General features: G+C 57.1%; 2 protein-coding genes across 2 annotated transcripts in view; one reads left to right on the forward strand and one right to left on the reverse strand.

The window, feature by feature from the left end:
• Positions 1-2096: 2096 nt before the first annotated feature.
• Positions 2097-5438, forward strand: Thap3 (THAP domain containing, apoptosis associated protein 3). Its single transcript, XM_013031691.1, has 5 exons — positions 2097-2200; positions 2352-2544; positions 4332-4397; positions 4573-4677; positions 4834-5438. The coding sequence occupies exons 1-5, from the start codon at positions 2097-2099 to the stop codon at positions 5092-5094; spliced, it is 729 nt and encodes a 242-aa protein (XP_012887145.1). The 3' UTR covers positions 5095-5438.
• Positions 5439-7064: 1626 nt separating this feature from the next.
• The window catches only part of Dnajc11 (DnaJ (Hsp40) homolog, subfamily C, member 11), a 54564-nt gene continuing 39106 nt past the window's right edge, over positions 7065-22522 (reverse strand). Inside the window, exons 5-16 of the mRNA XM_013035484.1 lie at positions 20970-21098; positions 20047-20169; positions 19303-19376; positions 17676-17865; positions 17052-17137; positions 16785-16901; positions 10326-10481; positions 9176-9245; positions 8678-8735; positions 8435-8577; positions 7762-7891; positions 7065-7628 (exon numbers count right to left, since the gene is read on the reverse strand). Of these exons, the coding sequence (XP_012890938.1) occupies positions 7603-7628; positions 7762-7891; positions 8435-8577; positions 8678-8735; positions 9176-9245; positions 10326-10481; positions 16785-16901; positions 17052-17137; positions 17676-17865; positions 19303-19376; positions 20047-20169; positions 20970-21098 (1302 nt within the window). The 3' untranslated portion in view covers positions 7065-7602. The remainder of the gene's footprint in view (positions 7629-7761; positions 7892-8434; positions 8578-8677; positions 8736-9175; positions 9246-10325; positions 10482-16784; positions 16902-17051; positions 17138-17675; positions 17866-19302; positions 19377-20046; positions 20170-20969; positions 21099-22522) is intronic.

Below are 22522 nucleotides of genomic sequence, written 5' to 3' on the forward strand. Positions count from 1 at the left end.
GCCTCCCCGCCCGCCGCCCCTCGGCGGGGGAGCTGTCCGCGCTGCTGAGAACGCGTCCGCGCCCTCGGTCCCAGGCCTGGAGTCCTCGGTGATGGTCCGTTTTCCCATTTCGTGATGTCCTGCAGCGCGCCGGACGCGGCCCCGTCCCGGCCCTCAGCTCTGCGCACGGCCCCGCTCACCTACCACTCTCCTGGCTTTTTTGTGATTCGTGGGAGTTTATAAAGTCTTCTGGACTTTGCTGCCCGGGCTGGCTGCAAACTACAATCCCCAGATCTCAGCCTTCCGAGGCGCCGCCGTTGACCCACTTGGTGTGCTTGTGTGTTGTACTTTCTGTTTACGGCAGCTTGAGTTTGTTGTTTTCCTTGGTACATAGCATTCCACAAATTCACATACCAGAATTTACCTATTCTGCAATCGAAGGACATCTTGTTGGCTCTGTTTTTCTGGCCACAACAACAGTTTACAAGGACCCGACTGTGCACATGTCCTTATACTTCCATCCAGTGTTCATATTATTTTATTTTTGGTCAGTTGTGGCGCTTGAACTCTGGGCCTGGGCGCTGTCCCTGTGCTCTTCAGCTCAAGGCGAGCGCTCTACCGCTTGAGCCACAGCGCCGCTTCTGGTTTTCTGGTGGTTTATTGGAGTCTCACGGACTTTCCTGCCCAGGCTGACTTTAAACCGCGATCCTCATGTCTCAGCCTCCTGACAGGGCCACTGGTGCCCACCGGCTTCCAGTGTTTATTTTTTTTTTTATTTTGGGTCCGGCCTGAACTCTGGGCCTGGGCACTGTCCCTCAGCTCTTCAGCTCAAGGCTAGCACTCTACCACTTGAGCCACAGCGCCACTTCCAGCTTTTTTCATTTTTGCTTATGTGGTGCTGAGGAATCGAACCCAGGGCCTCAGGCATGCAAGGCAAGCGCTCTACCACTGAGCCCCCTTCCCAGCCCCTCCAGTGTTTATTTTTATGCTGGTCTTGGAGCTTGAACTGGGCCTAGGTGCTGTTCCTGAGCTTCTTTGTGCTCAAGGCTAGCGCTCTGTCACTTGAGCCACAGCACCACTTTTTTTTTTTTTTTTTCTGAGTAGTTTATTGGAAATAAAAGTTTCACGGACTTTCCTGCCTGGGTATGACTATGATCCACAGATCTCAGCCTCCTAACTAGGATTACAGGTGTGAATCAGGGGCGCATGGCTCCTCCAGTGTTTCAGAACTGCTTTCCTTCTTTTTTTGACTCCACTCTTGCTGTTTGCACCAGTCATTCCTATTGCTGGGAGCTAGTAAGTCACCTAGCTACTCAGGAGGCTAATATCTGGAGGCTAACTTGGGCAGAGAAGTTCACTAGATTCTGTCTCCAAAATAAGCATCGAAAAGGAGGTATTCGCCTAACATGCAGGGAGTTCAAACCCTGGTGCTGCCAAGAGCAAAACACCTCTCCCTTAGTCCTGGCCCTCTTACTGATCTTCCTTTGCTTGTGTCACTGGGGATGGAAGCCAGTGCGTCCTTCCACTGCCATGTAACTGCTCCTTTCCCCTGCTTTGGGTAAACCTTTGCTTTTGTTTTTTTCAGTGGTGGGGATTGCGCCAGGGCCTTGCGCACCATTGGTCAGATGCACCGGGCCCTCCCCCAAGCCCTGAGCTCATCTTAATCCATAACTGTCTGATGCTCTGCCTCTATCCCGGCTGTCCCCTCCCCGCTCCTTGTTCCACACGCAACATGTGGTCAGCTGTGGCGGCCCGTGCCCGGTGCCGCCCCCCCATGCAGCTTCCAAGCCCTCGTCTCACCGGGATACGGGCCATCCAGCTCCCCACTGCCACCCGCCCCGCCTCTCCAGCACACCGGGACTCTAGAGAGCGCACCCAGGCCACCCCCCCCCCTCCTCTCCATGGTAGGCAGCTGCCTTTCTTGGTCCTTGACCAGCCTCAGTGCCTGGCCTCCAGAACACAGCCGCACGCAGCCTCCGTGCCCTGCCTCCTCCTAACGCTGCCCCCGGCCAGCTGCTGCCCCTCATGGCTGCCAGAGTGGACTCAGTCACAGCTGGCCTGGGCCCAGGGTCTCCAGGGACCCCCATCTGCCCGAGGCCCTGGGCCTTGTGTTCCCCATGACCCTGCTCCTGCCGCCGCTTCTCAAGGCCGCTGTGTCACCTGGGTCATCCCTGCCGGCCCCATGTGGCCTCCTGCGTGCCCACAGTCCCCGCTCTCTCAAGTATGGGCTCCTGGGTGGCACCCCATCTCCAGCTCAGCGCCCTGTGCTTGGGCTTTTAGGTGCTTTATTAGAGGCTTCTAGAAACTGAAAGCCATTCAGTCACGTGGGGTTACTGCTTCTAAAGCTGTCCCTTGGCATGCTCGGCTCGCAGGTTCCCGTTCAGCCGGCCGGAGCTGCTGAAGGAGTGGGTGCTGAACCTGGGCCGGGCTGACTTCAAGCCCAAGCAGCACACGGTCATCTGCTCGGAGCACTTCAGACCCGAGTGCTTCAGCGCCTTCGGCAACCGCAAGAACCTCAAGCACAATGCTGTGCCCACCGTGTTTGCCTCGCAGGACCGGGTTCAGGTAGGGCGTGGCTGCGCCTCCAAGCTCAGACCTGGGCAGGGGGAGGCATTTGCGTGGGGAGCAAAGGGAGAGGCTATGGGGCCTCCAGGAAGTGTAAAGCGTACCTAGCTACGAGGAGGCTGCGGTCTTTGGATCTGGGTTCAAAGCCAGCCTGGGCAGGAATGTCACAGACTCAAGTTAACCACTGAAAAGCCAGAAGTGGAAGTATAGCATAAGTGGTGGAGCACCAGCCTTGAGTGAAAAAGCTAAGGTCCTGAGTTTAAGCCTCAGTACTGGCACACATACAGTTGTAATCTAAAGCTGCTTTAATCCAGGCAAGCCAGGCATTGGTGGCTCATGCCTGTGATCCTAGCTACTCAGGAGGCTGAGATCTGAGGATCACAGTTAGAAACCAACCCAAACAGGAAAGTCCATGGGACTCTTATCTACAATTAACCACCAGAAAACCAAAAGTGGTAGTGTGGCTCCAAGTGGTAGAGCACTAGCCTTAGCAGAAATGCTTAGGGACTGGGCCCTGGCACTGAGTTCAAGATAAACAACTGATCAAAAAAAAAAAATCAATCTGGATGCTGGGGCTCACCCTGTGATCCTAGCTACTCAGGAGGCTGAGACCTGAGGATCTTGCTTTGAAACCAGCCCAGGCAGGAAAATCTGTGAGACTCTTTTTTTTTTTTGTTGGTCGTGGGGCTTGAACTCTGGGCCTGGGCGCTGTCCCTCAGCTCTTCAGCTCAAAGCGAGCGCTCTACCACTTGAGCTACAGTGCCACTTCCGGTTTTCTGGTGGTTTATTTGAGATAGGAGTCTCACGGTCTCTCCTGCCCGGGCTGGCTTTGAACCGCAATCCTCAGATTTCAGCCTCCTGAGTAGCTAGGATTACAGGCGTGAGCCACCAGCGCCCGGCTCTGTGAGACTCTTATTTCTGGTTAATCAGCAAAAAAGCCAGAAGTGGAGCTGTGGTTCAGTTGGTAGAGTGCCAGCCTCGAATCAAAAAGCTCAGGGGCACGCTGGGCCGAGTTAGAGCCCCATGGTGGGAACACACAGGCATTCTGACTGGTGCCTGAGCTGAGCTTGGCTCTGCACTCGCTGTTGGAGGTGGAGCAGCTGGGAGCCCTGCTGGGCCCTGCGCTGGGTTGGGAGGAGAGAGGGCTGGCTGAGGAAAGAGGCTGGGGCAGCTGCAAGGGGAGCAGAGGGATTCGGGGTGGGGTGGGGGGGACAGAGAGGCGGGGGGGGCATGGGAGTGGGTGGCCAGTGGGTTTTAGGGAATCGTTGGCTCCGCTGCTCCATCCCTGGCCTGGGCTTGGAGATTGAGGCTCAGGCATTTCACTCCGGCTTCTGGAGGCCGGTGGCTGGCTCAGCCGCCAGCATGGCCAGGATTTGGGGGTGGACCGTGTCTCTTTGTCCAGTAGGCAGCAGAGCACGCAGCGTCTCCAGTTTGTGGTGTCAATGCCATCAGCCGGGCGGGCGCGGGAGTTTCTGGGCAGCACGTGCAGCCACGCACCTTGCAACCTGGTGGCCAGGGACCCCGGAGCGTGTGGCTCTGATTCCAGGAGTTGGGCTGCGCGTGCGCACACGGCTGTGGGACATGGGCTGGCGTCCAGCGGGGCGCAGCTTGGGCTGGGGCAGGTCCTGGTCGTTGGACATGGCGGCCTGGCCGTGCCAGTCGTGGGGTGTGTGTGCCCCCTTGAGCCAGAAGGTGGCGCAGCGGCGGGACCCACCGTGGGCTCAGGTGCCGGCCCTGCGCGGCTCTGCCGGGCCTGGGCCTCCTGACAGCTCCGCTCTGGCTTACAGCTGGCGAGGGACAGCGCCGCGGCTGCGGGCGAGCGCGAGCGCGGGGACGGCAGCTCTGAGGGCCAGGTGAGTGCTCGGGGCACGAGCCCCAGTGGGCCCTGGCTAGTTCCCGAAGGTTCCATCCTGGGTCTCCTGCTGCTGGGCCGCGGCCAGCCCTGGGAGGAGCTGCCTGCGCGGGGGTTATTCTGGATGGACAGTGGCAGCCGTCCCCAGGGTATGATGGCCACTGCTCCTGTTCCAGGTCCGCCCTGAGGCCGGGGCCGGGCAGGTCAGCCTGGGGAGGAGCGTGGAGGCCGCCCTGGGGGGGCTCCACCTGCCCCCCACCTCCGAAGGCCACGTTAAACAGGTGAGACGGGGTCCGCGCGGCCGGACGCCGGGGTCCGCGTGGGGTGGTGTGGCCGGACGCCCGGGATCTTGCTGTGAGAGTGGAGCGAGGTCACCCCAGCGCAGGCCCGGGGCAGAGCGAGGCGGCGGCGCTGATCGCGCTGCCCTCTGTCCTCAGGTCTTGCTGCCCAGACTCGAGGCTCCCGAAGCCCCGGGGCGGCCGGCCAGGCCTGCAGTGCGGAGGCCGCTCCCCAAGTGGCCATCTGACCACAGCTACGCCCTCTTGGACTTAGACACCCTGAAAAAAAAACTCTTCCTCACGCTGAAGGAGAATGAGAAGCTCCGAAAGCGCCTGAGAGCCCAGCGGCTGGCCATGCGCAGGCTGGCCCGCCGCCTCCGGGCCCGCGGGGAGGGGCCGGGGCCCGAGCCGGGGCGCTGAGCCCGCAGGGCTCTGCGTGGTCCCCGTGCTGATGGGGACACTGCCCGCTGGGACGCCGGGGAGCTGGTGTGGAGACCTGCCTAGAACGGCCCAGCGGCTCAGAGACGGCGGCTGGACACGCGCTGTCCTGCGCAGGAGCCCACGCCTGCGCCCGCGCCCAGCTTCTGTCCGCAGCTCGCTGGTGAGCTGGAGGAGCTGGCCAGGGGACGTCCAGCGCTCCGTCCTGGGCCCCTCCTCCGGGCTGAGCTCCTTCCCACCGCCCAGCAGACGGAGGGGCCCCCCTGCCAGCCACCAGCCCCCACCCTGCTGCGCAGACCTCTGTGTGAACACAGCAATAAAGAATCCCTAAAACCCCAAGGTCTCTTCCTGTAGTTTTCTGCCTCACCACAGCTACTCCCTGTTTTCCGGTGACTGCCTTTGACTACAAAAAGTAGTTAGTTTAATTGAAAAAAGAAACAAGAGTTAGTGTGGCCTGCCTATTAGCAAGAGTGAAGCCTGAAGTTCAAAGCTCAATTCTTTTTTTTTTTGAGTCGGTTGTGGGCCTGAACTCTGGGCCTGGGCGTTGCCTCTCAGCTCTTCAGCTCAAGGCCAGCGCTCTACCACTTGGCCACAGCGCCACTTCCGGCTTATGTGGTGCTGAGGAATCAAACCCCGGGGCCTCATGCATGCAAGGCAAGCGCTCTACCACTGAGCCACCTTCCCAGCCCCCAAATCTCAATTATTGAGGGAAGAAAAGCTGGGCCCAGTGGCTCACACCTGTAGTCTCAGCCACTCAGAAGGCTGAGATCCAAGGATTGCTATTGAAAGCCAGCTGCAGCAGGAAAGTTGGACACATCTCCAGTTAGCCGGCAGAAAGCTGGAAAGTGGAGCCAGGCACCAGGGGTTCATGCCTGTAATCCTAGCTACTCAGGAGGCTGAGATCTGAGGACTGCGGTTCAAAGCCAGCCCAGGCATGAAGGCCCATGAGACTCTTATCTCCAATGAACCGCCAGAAAACGAAGATGTGCTGTAGAGCGCTAGCCTTGAGCTGAAGAGCTGAGAGGCAGCGCCCAGGCCCAGAGTTCAGGCCCCATGACCGACAAAAGAAAAAAAAGCGGGAAGTGGGAGCTGTAGAGCACCAGCCCTGAGCAAGCAAGCTGAGGGACTGCGTCTAGGCACTGAGTTCAAGTCCCGAGACTGGCACAAAATACAGTCAGAACCAAAAGGTCCCAAATTGTAGACTGCTGCTAACCTGTGGTGTGTGGCAGCGTTGTCATGGGGGGGGCAATAGCCCCTGGAGGTGCTCCTCCTAAAGACGCACAGACCAGGCGGGACAGGTTTATTGCGGCAGAGCGCCGGTATGGTCAGCTCAGGAGGCTGGGCAGCCAGCCGACCGACGCATGCAACACCAGCCTGCACGTAGCTCCACGGAGAGAGAAAACGGAGGTGATTACTACAGAGCTGGGCCATCCCATGAAAGGGTCATGAGCGACACTTGGGTGTGAAAGAGAGGGGGCTACAGTGGGCCCCGCCTCCAGGGCCTGTGGTCACAGCCTGGGCAGCAGCTGCTGGAGGGGAACAGCGAGTGACCACTGGTATTCCAGGTCCCACAGTACCTTCCTGCAGGCGTAGGGCTGTTCACCAGTGGCCCAGCAACTGCAGGAGAAAGGCTCTGGGAGCTGAGGTACAGGAAGGCCCGTCCATGGGGGCAGGGCTGGGCCGCGCCTGACAAGCCACAGCGCCACCTGCTGGGCACTGGTGAGATGCACAGGCACCGGAGCCAGCCCTGGGCCTTCTGCCGGCCCTTCCCTCGCAGAGCTCCCTGCTTCCCAACCCCTACGCTCTAGAGGCGAGGCTGGCTGGTGAAGGATCCAGCTTGCCCTGTCACTGGCGGCAGGCCCTCTCAGAGGAATGGTCAGGGTGCCACCACCAGCTGGGCCCTGGGACCCAGAAGAATGGCTTGAGAAGCTTTAGGAATGGGGAATAAAGAGACTGATTTCCAAACCTGTTTGTTCTCAGATAAAATGCAGTTTTATAAACCCACAGTCCTCTCCAGGTTCATGTAGTAATACACCAGCAAAGAAAGGTGGTCTCGGGAAGCCCTGGAGCATGCGCCCCTGGTCTGGAGGCCTGGCACAGGGCACGCCTTCCTTCTTCCTGTCCACGTGTCCCGTGGCCAGTGTGGCTGGAGGAGGCGTGGACCTGGGGGCAGATGTTCCATAAATCCCTCCTGGGGACCAGAACTCCAGGCAGCGGTGTGCTGAGGACCGGACCGGGACGAAGAGGGCCCGGCCCCGCCCTCCAGGAACATGATCCTTGGGGACAGGAGGCGGCGCAGCACGTGGGGGCTCCTCAGTCGTCACAGGCTCGTGAAGCAGGGCGTCTGCGCGTCCCTTCTCATAATTGATAGATGCCACTTCTCAGAGGGAGAAAGAACAACACCGGTGTCTGGTTTTCCCTGCCTCCAAATTTGTAGATTCCCAGGAAAAGAATTTCTGAAGCCTTTTAGAAATCATGTCCCCAAGGAGTTTATCCGTCTGTGTCGATCCTGTGAGCTGGGAGAGGAAAGACCCATCAGGCTCCGAAAGATGCCCATCCTCACCGCCCTGCTCATAGCCAGGTGCCCGCAGGACCCGATGCCCCCCTGGACTCCATGTGCCCGGGATGGGAGGAGCCGCCGCCACTCACACTGCTTGGGTATCCGCAGGGCCTCGCTGTCCGGCACCATCACCTGGTGCAGCACGCCCCGGAACTGGTACAGCACTCGCAGGTTCTTCTCCTCCCCCACACAGGGGTCGTAGAAGCCCGGCAGCCCGGCCTGCAGCAGATGGCAGTCTCTCAGGCCGCCCCACATGCCACCCATCCCGGGTGCCAGTGCCACACGCCCGGGCACAGGGTGGGGAGGTGCACTTCGGGGTTTGGGCAGTGCTGGACAGGCTCATCCCCGCCTGCCCGCCTGCCCACACTCCGCACCGCTGGCCCGCTGGCCCGCTGGCTCCCCTAGGTGCTGCTCCTCCCAGGGCAAAGGCCCCGTGTGCCGGGAGCAGCCTGCGCACTCGGGACGGCAACAGTGCAAGGGCCAGGGGGGCGCGGCAGGGTGGGGCGCGGCAGGGCGGGGCGGGGCTGCGTGTGGGTGTGCTGGCATAAGCCTTAGCAATTGTGCAGCGACTTGTGGAATAAAGGAAGGGGGTAAGGATGCGATGGGAGCGGGTGGAGGGAGGGAGGAAGAGGAGGGAGGGAGGAAGGTCCATGGTGTGGATTTGGCCCGGGCAGTGGGCCTGAGTGGCAGGGGTGTCGGGGCCCCCAGTGGCCGTGGGCGGGCGTGGGGGGTGTGGGGGGCGTGGGACGCGGCGCGGCGCACCTTGGAGGCCTCGGTGAGGATGAGCTTGGAGTCCTTCACCAGGCACTGCAGCGGCACCGTCACGTCGATCACCTTCACCTTCTCGCTCTTCCTGCTCTTGTCGTTGACGAACTTCCCATACCAGGCGTTCACGATGATGAGCCCTGCGGACCACACTCGGCCAGTCAGGGCAGGCCAGCCTTGCCCAGACCCTTCCCCTTGAAGCTTCGAGAGCCCAGCCCAAGAGAAAACCCGGTTCCTCACCCATCCTGGACTCCTCTGCCTCGATGATTCTTCGGACAGACTCCTGCATGAGCCGTACCTGTGGAAGAGAATGCGGGTCTACTGCGCTGAGCTGCGTGGCTGGTCGGGTCGTGGGCACGGCCTGGTCTGATCCACGCAGGCACGCACGCACGAGCTCCAGGCATTGGTGCGAGGTGGGAGGCGGGGAGCAGCAGGGGTGAGAGGCGCGAGCAATTCCACCCCGGCACGTACGATGCAGACCGCGCGGGAAGCCGAGAGTGGACCGTGTCCCCGCGGCGCCTCCGTGGGGCGGACACGGTGCCTTCCAGTCTCTCCTCCAACTCTGAGGAACCCCACGCGGCCCCTGCCTTTGCACCCCATGCCCCGCCCCAGCAGTGTGTAAAGGAAGGGAAACCCAAGACAGACAGACGCGAGACGCGAGACGCGTGTCCCTGTCCCCGTTCCCGGGCGGAGGCTGCGCAGGCCGCAGGCCCGGCCCATGGCCGCGGCGGCACTTACGGCGGCTTCGGCCTCTTGCTTCTTCTGCAGGATGTCACTGGCGGTGTTCTCCCTCTGCTTCTCCAACTCCCTGCATGAGACAACACGAGCCGCACACGTCAACCGGGGTCACCCTGCACGCCACCCCACACGCGACACCTCACACACCACTACACCTCACCACATGCCACCACTTGCCACCCACACGCGACATCTCACATGACTCTGCACGTCACGACACACGAACCTGCATGCCACGACACACGAACCTGCATGCCACCTCACATCACACAGCAATCCCACACGCGACACCTTACACACCACGGCACGTCACCACACATGACCCTGCATAGCACATGTCACCCCTACATGTGTCCCCTCACACACATCCCCCGCCATCACACATCCCCCCCAAGGATCACCACACACGAACCCGCACGGCACCTCACGTGTCATCCCATGTCATGTGACACCCCACACATTACGTGTCACCATACATACACCCACACGCTACTGCACACAACCCCACGCATGCCCCCGCATGCGTCACCCCACAGGGGCTACTTCCCACACCACCACACGCCACCGGACACGCGCCGCCTCACACATCACTGCACACGCCACCGGACACGCGCCGCCTCACACATCACTGCACACGCCACCCTGCATGTGGCCACACGTTCCCGCACATGTCTCCCTGGCTGTGTGTGATGAGCCTCCATTTCTAGGACTGCAGAGTTATCTGTGGGAGGTTCCTGCCCCTCCACGGCTGGGCCCAGGGGCCTCTCCAGCATTGCCCCCTGCCCGCCCCGCCCGCCCGCCCCGCCCGAGCCTTCTGGATTGCTAGGGAGGCTTCTGGTAGGAGGAGCAGCAGCACTTTCGCTCACAAAGGCCCGAGGAGGAACTTCCTCCCCGCAGCCGCAGCTACCGTGCGCAGTCACCAAGGCCCCAGCTTCTGGGCGCGGGCCAGGGCACCGAGCAGGGCCCTTCCTCCCAAACTCAGCGAGGCCAGCACAAGAAGGACCCTGTTTGCTTCTTGGAGTCCCGGTTGAGTCCCTTTTTCAAAGGAGGAACGCAAAGGGGAGTCCCCAGCCTTGCCGCCACCGCCTCCGCTTACGAGGCTGGCGCGGTGACCCACGCGACCTGGGCGCGCCCATGTCCGCACACTCACTTCTCCTTCTGCGCCCTGAGGTACGGCTTGATGATGAGCCGGTGCATGGCGAAGTACAGCACGAGAGGCCCCGCCGTGGCGTAGAACACGGCGCTGGGCAGCAGCTGGTCCGTCAGGTGGATGGGGAAGAAGTAGGTCTGACTGGCCCTGTTCAGCCTAGGGAAAGAGCAAAGACAGAACCCCACCATGAGCTGTGCTGGGCAGGGCAGGCTGGCGGGGCCTCGGCGCCCAGGGCAGCAGCCCCACATTCCCAGCCCCCAGTTCTCCACAGCACGCTGGACCGCGGCGGAGAGTGGCCACTGCGCTGAGCAGGGCGCACACAGCCAGCGTCCGTCCCCATGCGGGGAGGGCGACTCCAACACCGCGCCCGTGGGGTCTCTAAGTTAGCAGCTCTGCCGCAGCAATGGCTAAGGGGTCCTGGCCGCACACAGGGAAGACAAGTGTGCGGCTCGGGCTGGTCTCCACGTGCGGCACACCAGACTCGAAGCCTGTGGTGTCAGAAATGAAGACGGTAGAGTACGGAATGAAGATCAGCCAGAAGCAGGCAGACACAGACGGGCAGAGATGGAGAAACAGGGTCTGAGAGCTTTCCTGAGTTACTGTTTTAGGGTTTGGGTCATGTTAGCTCCCAGAAGCAGGGCTGAGTGTGGAACCAGCAGCAGCCAGAACATGTACACAGGGAGGGTCTGTGAAAGCCAGCCGAGCCAGCATCACCTAGTGCTGTGCTCGAGCAGACATTCAGGTCACTGCCCTGGGATCTGACAGTGCTGCCAAGGGTGAGTGGGTCTGCAACCCCAGCCCTGCCAAGTTACTCCCTCTGCAACTGGGCGCTGGTGTTTTGAACTCAGTCTCTGTACTTTGGCTGACTTGTTAGTCTGACCCTCGACTACTTGAACCACACAGCCTGCCTTTTTGCTGGTTATACAAAGATGGAGTCTCCATGTTTTTCTGCTGGCTTCAAACTGGGATCCTCCGGATCTCAGCCTCCTGAGTAGCTGGAATTTCAGCTTGAGCCACCAGTGTCTGGTAAATTTTTTTTAATTTATATATTTATTATTTTTTTTTGGTTGGTCGTGGGGCTTGAACCCTGGGCTTGGGCACTGTCTCTGTGCTCTTCAGCTTAAGGCGAGTGCTCTACTGCTTGAGGCACAGTGCCACTTCTGGTTTCCTAGTGGTTTTTATTGACTTTCCTGTCCTGGCTGGCTTTGAACCGTGATCCTCAGATCTCAGCCTCCTGAGTAGCTAAGATTACAGGCATGAGCCACCGGCGCCTGGCTTTTTTTTTTGAAACAACAATATACACCACCACTACCAGCCTGGGCAAGAAAGGCTGTGAGACTCATCTCCAATAAACCACCTGAAAACCGGAAGTGGCGCTGTGGCTCAAGCTGTAGAGCACCAGCCTTGAGCTGAAGAGCTGAGGGACAGTGCCCAGACCCAGAGTTCAAAGCCCCATGACTGAAAAAAAAAAAAAAATTGGCCCGTGTGTGTGCATACTAGCCAACAAGAAAGAACAAAGAGCAAGCACAGGTGTCAGCACTAATACATAAGGATCCCAAAGCAGCTATTCTAAGTTTGTTCTGAGGCAGAAGAGAATGAGGAGGAGGGCTGTGGATCTAGGTTTAGTGTGTGTTCTGCAGCACCACAAACAAGATTAAAAAAAAAGGTAGGCGCGGGTGCTCACGCCTGAAATTCTGGCTACTAAGGAGAGATCTAAGTATCATGGTTCAAAGACAGCCCAGGCAGCAAAGTCCCTGTGGGACTCATCTCCAATTAACCACTCAAAAACCGGAAGTGGCGCTGTAGCAGAGCACTAGCCTTGAGCACAGAGCTTAGGGACAGCACCCTGAGTTCAAGCCCCACAACCAACAACAAAAAAGATGACATTTCACCCTTGAAACAGAAACTATAGAAAGCTATCAAATGGATAAACCACGCCGCCCTTCAGAAGTGGAGACACTAAACGGTTCAAGAGCAAGTGTCAGCTTGTAGTGAAAGAATTTGTCAGGAGCACAAGGCTGAGTCCACACCCCCGGAACACATATAAGCCCTTCAAATTAGAAATGGCACTGTTCCTCTAAGAAACTGGCAGCTCAGCAAAGCCAGGGAGTTGAATTCTGTCAATCACGGCCTGTATCAACTGCAGAAGGCACCTTCACCTCGGTGCGTGCGTGGTAGAAGCACCAGGACCCCCACATCTTGGGCCATAAGACAGGCCTGCAGAGGAAGGGGGACCGAGCTCAAGTTGTAGAGCACCAGTCTTGAGCAGAAAAAGCTAACGGTTCAAACTCCAATACTGGAACAGTAACAACAACCAGTAACCCCACCCCAAACAAAAACAAAAATCACAAACATGAAATAATGAAGTTGACGTATTTTTTTTTTTTTTTTTTTTTTTTTTTTTTTTTTTTTTGCTGGTAGTGGGGCCTGAACTCTGGGCCTGGGCGCTGTCCCTCAGCTCTTCAGCTCAAGGCTAGTGCTCTACCACTTGAGCCACAGCACCACTTCCAGTTTTTTCTGGTTATGTGGTGCTGAGGAATGGAACCCAGGGCCTCATGCATGCAAGGCAAGCACTCTACCACTGAGCCACCTTCCCAGCCCCTATGTTTATGAAATGAATTAGTTACCAAGAATCTTCTTACAAAGAAAAGCAAATCCAAACTTAAACAATCTTACTAGTAAATTCTACCAAAAATGAGGAAGCAATAGCTTCCCACTGTTATAGACTTTGTCAGAAAGCCAAGAAAGGCATACCCTAACTTATTTTACAAGCCTTTCACAGCTCATTCCCCAACCTAACAAATGCATAATAAAAATTGGAAGTTACAGACCAGTATCCTTAATAAATATACACACAAACGTCCCTACTAAGATATTTAGCAAATCAAATTAAACAATATAAAGGATGATGATGTCATGATTAATGGATCCCTCCCCCCATCCCAGGAATAAAGTCAGGGCTCACACCTGTAATCCCAACTACTCAGGAGGAGATGGGGATGGATCACAGTTCAAAGGCCAGCTTGGGCAACTGAGTTCAAGAAACCCCTCTGAACCAATAACCTGGGCGTGGAGGCACCATCTGTGGTACCAGCTATGAGGAAGGCCACGGGAAGGAGGATCTAGTGGTCTGCGGCTGGCTGTGGGCGTGGCTCCAGTGGTAGAAGGTCTGCACAGAGAGTGTGAGCCCTAAGTTCAACCTTCAGTACTGATAACAAAAAACAATATAAAAACTAATACTTCAAGCCGGGCGCCGATGGCTCACGCTTGTAATCCTAGCTACCCAGGCTGCCTAGACAAAAAGGTCATCTCAAACCAAAAAGCTGGGCATGTACATGGCTGTCCCCAAGTCCACACAGGAAGCACAAACAGGAGGACCGTGGCCCAGGCCGTCAAGGTATACACACGAGACCCTAGCTGAAGAATAAGGGAAGCAGAAAAACAAGGTTAGGGCTGGGCACTGTGGGCTCATATCTGTCATCCTGGCTACTCATGAGGCTGAGAGCTGAGGACGGAGGTTCAAAGCCGGCCCGGGCAGGAAAGTCGGTGAGACTCTTTTCCAATAAACCACAAAAATCCAGAAGTGGAGCTGTGGCTCCAGTGGTAGAACACTGGCCTTGAGCCAAAAATTCAAGGACTGCATCCAGGCCCAGAGTTCAAGCCCCAGAACAGGCGCACACACACACACACACACACCCACACACACACACACACACAAAGAGTTGAGGCATGGCTCAAATGAACACACACACACACACACACACACACACACACACACACACACAAAGAGTTGAGGCATGGCTCAAATGAATAGTGCCTGTCTAGCAAGCATAACACTCTGAGCTGCTAAAAATGGGGCTCATCTGATAAATAAACCAAGTCAGCAAAGCACGACTACCTGCTTTTGCTGAAACTGAACCCTGAAAATATGAAATGCACCAAAATCTAAAACATCAGTCAAAATGCAGGCCACGAACCTGCTGCAGAAGTTACTTCAGTTAAGCAAGTAAGTGTACCCAGGAACATTTGTGCCACGTCTAGGCTTTGGTCCACCCCCTCCCCCCCGTACGCTCCCTGTGTCACACAAGCATCCTGAGGTCTGGCGAGTGGAACTCGCATGCGCGCGCGCAGGTACCGAGGGACGGACTGTTCATGGCCAGCACGCCCAGCCACGCCACCACAGAAACTCAGCTGGAATGAAAATGCATCTTCCATCCAAGCCTTCCCATGAGAATCCATCTGATAAAAAACTCAGGTTATAATAAAGGAGGAATCCAACAGCTCCGCTCACCTGCACTAACCTTGGGCTCCCCACCTGCCTGAGGGAGGGCGAGGCGGGTTTTGAACTGGGTAAGCGGCTTTGGCTCATTTGCAGAACTGTGATGAGCTGCTTTCAGACAGGCAAACATCGAGTGCTGTTCAAGAGCCAAGCCTGGGCCGGGTGCTGGTGGCTCATACCTGTCATCCTAGCTACTCAGGAGGCTGAGATCTGAGGATCGAGGTTCAAAGCCAGCCTGGGCAGGAAAGACCTTGAGATTTTTACCTCCAATAAACCACTCAGAAAACCGGAAGTGGCGCTGTGGCTCAAGTGGTAGAGCGCTTGCCTTGAGCTGAAGAGCTGAGGGACAGTGCCCAGACCCTAAGTTCAAGCCCCACGACTGGCCAAAAAAAAAAAAAAAGAGAGAGCCAAGCCTGTCCTGGAGCAGAGGCCGCAGTGTAAAAGCCTGTCCAGGCTGAGTGAGGGGTGGGGCTGCTCTGGGGCTGGGCACTAAGGAGGGGCAGTCCCAGCGATTGGTGAGAGGAGAGGAGGCCGACAGAGAGACAGCCGCAGTTCTAAGTGGGATGACGCCGCCGGGGGATTCCTCCATTTGCAAGGGCAGGTGGTGTGGGAAGAGGGTCAGATGGGTCAGACTGAGCAGGGGAGTGTGATGGTGGCCAACGCCAAGCAGCAAACAGGAGCTCCTATCCCTAGGTGGGAAAGCCTGCGGGCAGAGAAAGCTTGGGAAGGGTGTTTGCAGGTCTTGGATGTGTGACACTTGAGTGGCTGGTATCTACGCAAAGCTGGGGAGGAAGACTGGATTGCAGTCTGTCCCCTGGCAGCCACAGAGCACGGGTGCAGGCATGCTTTGGTGTCTTATGTAACACGACAGAGTATTCCACCATTCCTCTGCATTTTAGATCATTGTTTCATGAACACATGTTCAACACAAATGCACTCTCCCCACCAACTTTTTTTTTTGTCAGTCGTGGGCCTTGAACTCTGGGCCTGGGTGCTGTCCCACAGCTCTTCAGCTCAAGGCGAGCGCTCTACCACTTGAGCTACAGTGCCACTTCCGGTTTTCTGGTGGTTTATTGGAGATAGGAGTCTCACAGTCTTTCCTGCCTGGGCTGGCTTTGAACCGAGATCCTCAGATCTCAGCTTCCTGAGTAGCTAGGATTACAGGCGTGAGCCACCAGCGCCAGGCTCAACATTTTGTTTTTATTGGGACAGGCTCTTACTATGTGTTTCAGGTTGGCCTTGAATTCACAATCTTGTAGCGCTGGGATTACAGGCATGTGACACCACAGCAGCCTGCATTTGAATCGGAGATGGCTGAGTCCCAGGATGTGGTGCCGTGGATACAGAGGGCTGGCTGTGTGGAGAAGCTGCGAGGCTTACAAAGTCCTCTGTGCATGAAAGTGCTGAAGGTAATGAGCCCAGACAAGAGGACTGTGCTCCACAGTGGAGCCTCCAGGTAGGAGCCCAGCCCGGGGAGCTGTAAAGCAAGAGGCCACCTGGGCCAAGGGGCTGCACTCAAGCTGGACCTGGATGAAGAGCTCCCCCTGGTGGGGGCCCTCCTGATGGCTGAGGAAAGCCACAGAGTATCACAAAAAGCAAGGGCGCTTCTGAAGAGCAAAGGCAGGCTGCAGACTGCCAGCATCTGGCAGGCAGGCACCCCTGCTGCGGGAGGCGACTGAACCTCTTGTCGTCCTCCATCTCTGTCACAAAGCCAAGAGAGAAGCAGCTATAGCTTTCTTTCTTTCTTTTTTTTTGTTGGTCACAAGGCTTGAACTCCGGGCTTGGGTGCTGTCCTTGCGCTCTTCAGCTCAAGGCGAGCACTCTACCGCTTGAGCCACGCTGCCACTTCTGGTTTTCTAGTGCTTTACTGGAGATAAGTCTCACAGACTTTCCTGCCCGCGCTGGCTTTGAACCGTGATTCTCAGATCTCAGCCTCCTGAGTAGCAGGTGTGAGGCACCGGAGCCCGGCTGCAGCTATAGCTTTAACAACAAAATACAAAGCAAAGGCCATTCCATCCATTGTTTGGTTGTCTTTTTGGTTGGTGGCTCTGGGGTCTGGACCCAGGCTGGTGCTGGCTAGACAGACGCTCCACCACTTGACTCACTTCACCAGGTCCTCCACCCTTCACTAGTGAAGCCACCAGACATTCCCTGACCAGAAAGAGCCACGCTCAACTTACTTGACTTTGAGAGACACGCCCTGCGGGACTCCAATGCTGACAGCGGCACCCAGGACGCTGTGCCTGGAGATCTTCCTTTCCGCACCATACTCCACGATCGTCCCAAAGAAGCCCGCCCTGCGGGGAGCAGGGGCAGCAGTCAGCACCGACTCCCTCAGATCAGAGCCTGGCTGCCTGTTCCCCCGCCCCAGAAAGACCTGGGACGCCGTGGGGATCTCCAGAGCTGGCGCCATGCAGGGCAGGCCTTCCGCCAGGCTGATGACTTACTTGAGCGAGCCCTTCACTCGTGTCTGCTCGTCGTCTTGGAACTTGTGCTGATAGCTGATGAGAGCGAAGGAGTGGGGGATGCCCAGCTGCGGAGACAGAGTGAGGATGAGGCTGGCCCTGTGCTCCGGGAAGATGGTGTCTGCGCTCCCCTAGCCGCTGGGCATCTGCCCGGCCCAGCCTCTGCAGGGCTGCCCCCTGTCATCTGCACAGGTGTGAGACTGGGCTGTGATCTGCCACTGTGTAGGACCGGACCACTGTCACCGGCAGACACGCTAAATAGCGCGTGGGCGAAAACTGGAAGATGTCATGTCTAGCTTCAAGACAAACAAGAACTTCTGCCCACAGGGAACCCCCATTGCCGGGCAGCGGCTGTGGTGGGAGGTGAGGAGCAGTGAGTGGATCTGAGGGCCCTTCCCGACCATCCCGTCTTCCCACAGCCTGCCTGGGGTAGCGGCCGGTGCCCTTCCACCCAGGGCTCCCACCCCACACGAGGTTCTCTCGCAGGGGATGTGGAAACGCCACCCGAGAATGCAGGAAATAGTTCTTGAGTGCCCCACTGTGCCTGCACCCCTGCTCCGGGGGGACGGAAGAGCGCGTGGCCGGCAGGAGCCGTCTTCCCCTCACCTGCAGGGCCACAGTGAAGTGGCTGGTCTTGGTGTCACGGACGATGCTGGTGTTCATGGCTGACTGGATGCCCCACCGCCACTGCAGGTAGCCCACGGTGTTCTTGTCCAGGTTCCGAGCCAGGACGGTGGTGAGACCAGGCCGGACTCCACGGGATGAAAACTGCAGAGCACAGTTTGTCGTCACAAAGCTGGGGGACATAGAAAGGTCTGGATGACACCTGCTCTGTGGTTGCCTGGGCCAGGGTAAGATCTTGCTTGCCATACTCCCATGAGTCCCTGGGCCGCCAAGGCAGGCAGAATGAGGGTGTGGCAGGTGGCCACAGATGCCCTCTCCTGCCAGAGGCACTGAACACAGGGATTGTACACAGTGGACTGCAAGCCTGCTGCAGGTCAGTTCTCTTATTGCAGGTCAGTTCCCCCGCTGCAGGTCAGTTCCCTCCCTGTAGGTCAGTTCCCCCCCACTGCAGGTCAGTTCCCCCCCGCTGCAGGTCAGTTCCCCCCTGCAGGTTAGTTCCCCGCTGTAGGTCAGTTCCCTCCCTGCAGGTCAGTTCCCCCCCACTGCAGGTCAGTTCCCCCCTGCAGGTCAGTTCCCCCGCCACAGCTCGGTTCATTCAATGCAGGTCAGTTCCCCACTGCAGGTCAGTTTCCCCCTGCAGGTCAGTTCCCTCTGCAGGTCAGTTCTCTTGTTGCAGGTCAGTTAGGTCAGTTCCCCTGGGCTCACAAAGCAGCCCTGGCATTGCTAGTGTGCAGCAGTGTCAGAACCACTCACTTCGGTCCTGTTCTGGACCATGGAAGTCAGAATTTCTGGGTGGGGACACAGTATCAATCTATGTAGAAAGCTGCCATCATGGGCCTAGAGGAGTAGCTCAGGAGGCAGAGCATCTGCCTGGCAAGTGTGAGGCCAGAGTTCAAACTCCAACACTGAGCTGGGCGCTGGTGGCTCATGCCTGTAATCCTAGCTACTCAGGAGGTTGAGATCTGAGGATCGAGGCTCAAAGCCAGCCCAGGCAGGAAAGTCCGTGAGACTCTTATCTCCAATAAACCACTCAAAAAACTGCAAGTGGCGCTGTGGCTCAAGCAGTAGAGTGCTTGCCTTGAGTTGAGCTGAAGAGCTCAGAGACAGCGCCCAAGCCCAGAGTTGAAGCCCCACGACTGACACACACACACAAAAAAAAGAAAACCCCCAAACTCCAACACTGACAAACCCCACGCCCCAAACCAGCAAGGTAATCCTGATGCACATCCATTGGCTGTAGCAGAAGCCACTTTCTGGGTGCGCAGTGCTAGTCAGCTTCCTGAGAGAGCAGCACCACCTCCTGGCCAAAAGCAGGTATTTCACCCTCATAGACCTGACAACACCATAGCTTCATTCCTGCACCTGTGAGCTTGGGGGACAAGGACAACACCCCCACAGGACCAGCAGGCTGACAGCCCCAAGTGGGGGAAGCTTCTAAGCACAGAGGCAAGGCCCGGCCCAGGCAGTCTCATTCCCTAGTCCAGAGCGCTTCCCACTCACAGACTGCCAGGCCCCGGGTCAGGACCCTGGCATCTCCCCGCCCAAATGCCCTTCATCACAGAACATGCAGGTCCTGCTTCTATACCACGGAGCCCGCTCTCATATTTACCATCTTGGTGTGAGATTACGGAACAGCTTGAGACCAAATAAAGGTCCTTGTAAGTCCCCAGCTCCGAATTCCAACTGTTGGAAAAAGAAAACAGCAAAGGATTAGGTGTGTGCCTCTGGCCAGTTCCCTGCCTGGTTTCTGAGCTCTTGCCAGGGTTCTACCTAGAGGGAGTGGCGGATTCCTGAGTCTCGGCTTCATCCCTGTCCTTGGAGGTGACTGCTGCCCCGGGTTTACTGGAAGCTCAGGCTGCAGAAAGGGCTCCTTTCTGCAGGAAAGGCTGCTTGTCCCTGGGCCCCTCTCTGCTGTGGTTAGGTGTGTTCCCTCCCAAACGACCCCTCTGCTGGGGTGGGCTTCTGGGGTCTCATGAGAAAGCCCCTTGGCGTAGCTCCGCACTGCCAGGGTCTTGGAGTTGCAGCCATTCGGGCTGCCTCAGTGGGCAGCAGCCCATCATGCTGACGCGCCGCAGCCGTCCGCTCCACAGAGCGGGCTGTTCCGTGAGCGCCGAGCACTGAGCCAGGGCACAGTCCCGCCTCTGGCAGCACAGGAAATGACACTGAGCTGTTTCCAGAGGCTGCCTTTCTGGAGTGGCCACCGCACAGGAGAGCCTATTCTAAGGACTCCTCAGACCCGAGGGCCTGCAAATGCCTTTGTTTGATCTTCAGTCCTGTTACAGCACCACGTGGCCCCCGTCGGCTGGAGGGCCTGCTTTTAAGGGGGGCCAGGCAGTCTTGCCCATGGCCTTACCTCTCCCCACCCCTTGGCAGAAGTGACTCTCCGAAGAGCGAAGTTGATGGAGCCCCCTCCGTTGCCATTCTGGGTGGAGAGGCTTCCGGAGAGGATGGCGGTGTCTGTAGCTGTCAAGGGTGCCTGGGGAAAAACATCTCCCGGTAACAATGGAGGCAAAGCCAGGGTAGAACCAGCACTGGGTAGACAGACACCCTGTCAGGGCGTGGCCCTGGGCAGAGCCGCCTGGCCGCGCTGCTTCCCTCCCCTTGGTCATGAGGACTGCTTGTGGCCATGAAAGCTTTTAAGGGGCACGTTCCCCAAGCTCAGGGACACAGAGCCAAAGCTGGGTTGGCAGTGTGTGAACGGCAGGAACTACAGTGGCTTCGTGCCTGCTACCCGGGACTCCCGGGCTGCTCCAGAACCTGCCACGGGGCTCTGAGAGGTACAGAGGGCCTGCGCGGCTGCAGACCGGCAGCGCTGGGAAGGGCAGGTTGCTCTGAGCAGACCCCACCTGCAGGCTGTACCTCAAGCAGGAAGGAATGGCCTAAGCTGGCCTCCATCCAGGAGACTGAGTAGGAGCATACGCAGTGGGCAGGAAGGTGACCTGGCTGGTGGCCTCTGGCCCAGGGTGCAGAGCTGTCACTGCCTTGCGGCACATCGTGGAATGTGCCCAGACACGAGTGCTGTCTTTTTTCAATGCTGTGTGGAGGCCTGCCTGCCTTCTCTCCTAACCTCAACCACTGCAACCCTGGGCTTCTCCTCCTCTGGACTAGGGACGGTGGGAGCCACGTGCCCCAGCCCCGCTCCTTCTGCCCACTCCTGCGTGGGCACCGAGAGCGGAGTGCACAGCTTTGTGAGTAGCTAAGGGCATCCTTCCATCAGTGAAGATGTGGAACCCTAGCAGGCTCGCCCTCCAGCTGCACTGAGCTGGCGCACTTTACCTCGATGGACTGAGATATATGCATTTTATTAATTTCAATCTGTGGAAAGCCACTTCCAGACACATCTTCATACTCCTCGTCATAGCGATCGAAGAGGTCGGTGGCATCTACGCCGACGCTGATGGTCCCCTGCGCACAGAAACAAGTGGGAGGCAGTGAGCGCACAGGGCAGAGACTGCGAACCCCACCCTGCACCAGGCCCCGGCTCCGTCTTGCACCCAGGCAGCCCCACCACACACGTCAGTTCACCCCTAAGAGCTGCAGTCCGTGGCTCCCACAGCAGCAGCCTGTGGAGGAATGACACCCTAAGGACAAGCAGGGATGAGCAGGAGGGGCGAGGCAACACCAGGAGGCACTCAGGAGACTCGGGGGCACGTGCAGCATGATGACACAGGAAGACGCGCACACACACACAGAACACGCTAGCAACAGATGGGAGGTTTAAAAGCTGCTCTGTGGATCACGCCTGTCATCCTAGCTACTCAGGAGGCTGAGATCTGAGGATCGAGGTTCAAAGCCAGCCTGGGCAGGAAAGTCTCTGAGACTCTTATCTCCAATTAACCATTCAAAAACTGGAAATGGTGCTGTGGCTCAAGTGGTAGAGCGCTAGCATGAGCACAAAGAGGCTCAGGGATAGCGCCAAGACCCTGAGTTGCAGCCTCCAGGATGGAAAGAAAGAAAGAGAGAGAGAGAGAGAAAGAAAGAAAGCTGCTCTGTTATCCACAGTTAATTTGAAAATTATGAGAAGCCCATACTAATTTTTACCAGTTTTGCTAACTGACAAAATATTCCTTATGTAGAAAATCAGTGTTCATTACATTCTTCCAAAGTCCCAAGACATTTCACATGGGTATTTTTAACTCAATGTAAAAACATCACCATACATACTTGTATTAAATTGCAGCCCAACTTAAAAAACAAAACAAACTTTTTACTGAGGTTTAACTTACATATAAACTGTATTCATCTGAAGTGCATAAATTTTTATTTTCTGCTGGTACTGGGACTTGAACTCAGGGTCTCATGCTTACTCAGGTATTACTCTATTATTTGAGCCATGCTTGTAACCCTGTTTTTTTTTTTTTTTTTGGTCCGGTCATGGGGCCTGAACTCAGCCTGGGCGCTGTCCCTCAGCTCTTCAGCTCAAGGCTAGCACTCTACCACTTGAGCCACAGTGCCACTTGCGGCTTTTTTCTTTTTGCTTATGTGGTGCTGAGGAATCGAACCCAGGGCCTCATGCATGCAAGGCAAGCGCTCTACCACTGAGCCACCTTCCCAGCTCGTTTTTTTTTTTTTAAGTTTTATGACTATTTTTAAATTTTTATTTTTTTGTGTTATGTGGTACCAAGGAATCAAACCCAGGGCCTCATGCTTACTAGGCAAACACTACCACTAAGCCACATTCCTTGCCCTTGTCGGCAATTTTGGAGATGGAGTCTTGTGGACTTTTCTACTTTGGCTGGTTTTGGACTGATCTTCTGAATCTCAGCCACCTGAGCAGCAGGATTACAGGCATGAGACACTGGTGTCTGGCTTTCAATGAATTTTGAAAG

This window comes from Dipodomys ordii, unplaced genomic scaffold, assembly GCF_000151885.1.
Source record: "Dipodomys ordii isolate 6190 unplaced genomic scaffold, Dord_2.0 Scaffold6, whole genome shotgun sequence".
In the NCBI taxonomy this organism is placed as follows: Eukaryota; Metazoa; Chordata; class Mammalia; order Rodentia; family Heteromyidae; genus Dipodomys; species Dipodomys ordii.

Coding starts and splice junctions, on each gene's coding strand:
- Thap3 (XM_013031691.1), top strand. CDS start 2,097: ATGACCCTGCTCCTGCCGCCGCTTCTCAAGGCCGCTGTGTCACCTGGG. Junction 2,201..2,351: donor CACAGTCCCCGCTCTCTCAA/GTATGGGCTCCT, acceptor CTCGGCTCGCAG/GTTCCCGTTCAGCCGGCCGG. Junction 4,678..4,833: donor CCGAAGGCCACGTTAAACAG/GTGAGACGGGGT, acceptor CTCTGTCCTCAG/GTCTTGCTGCCCAGACTCGA.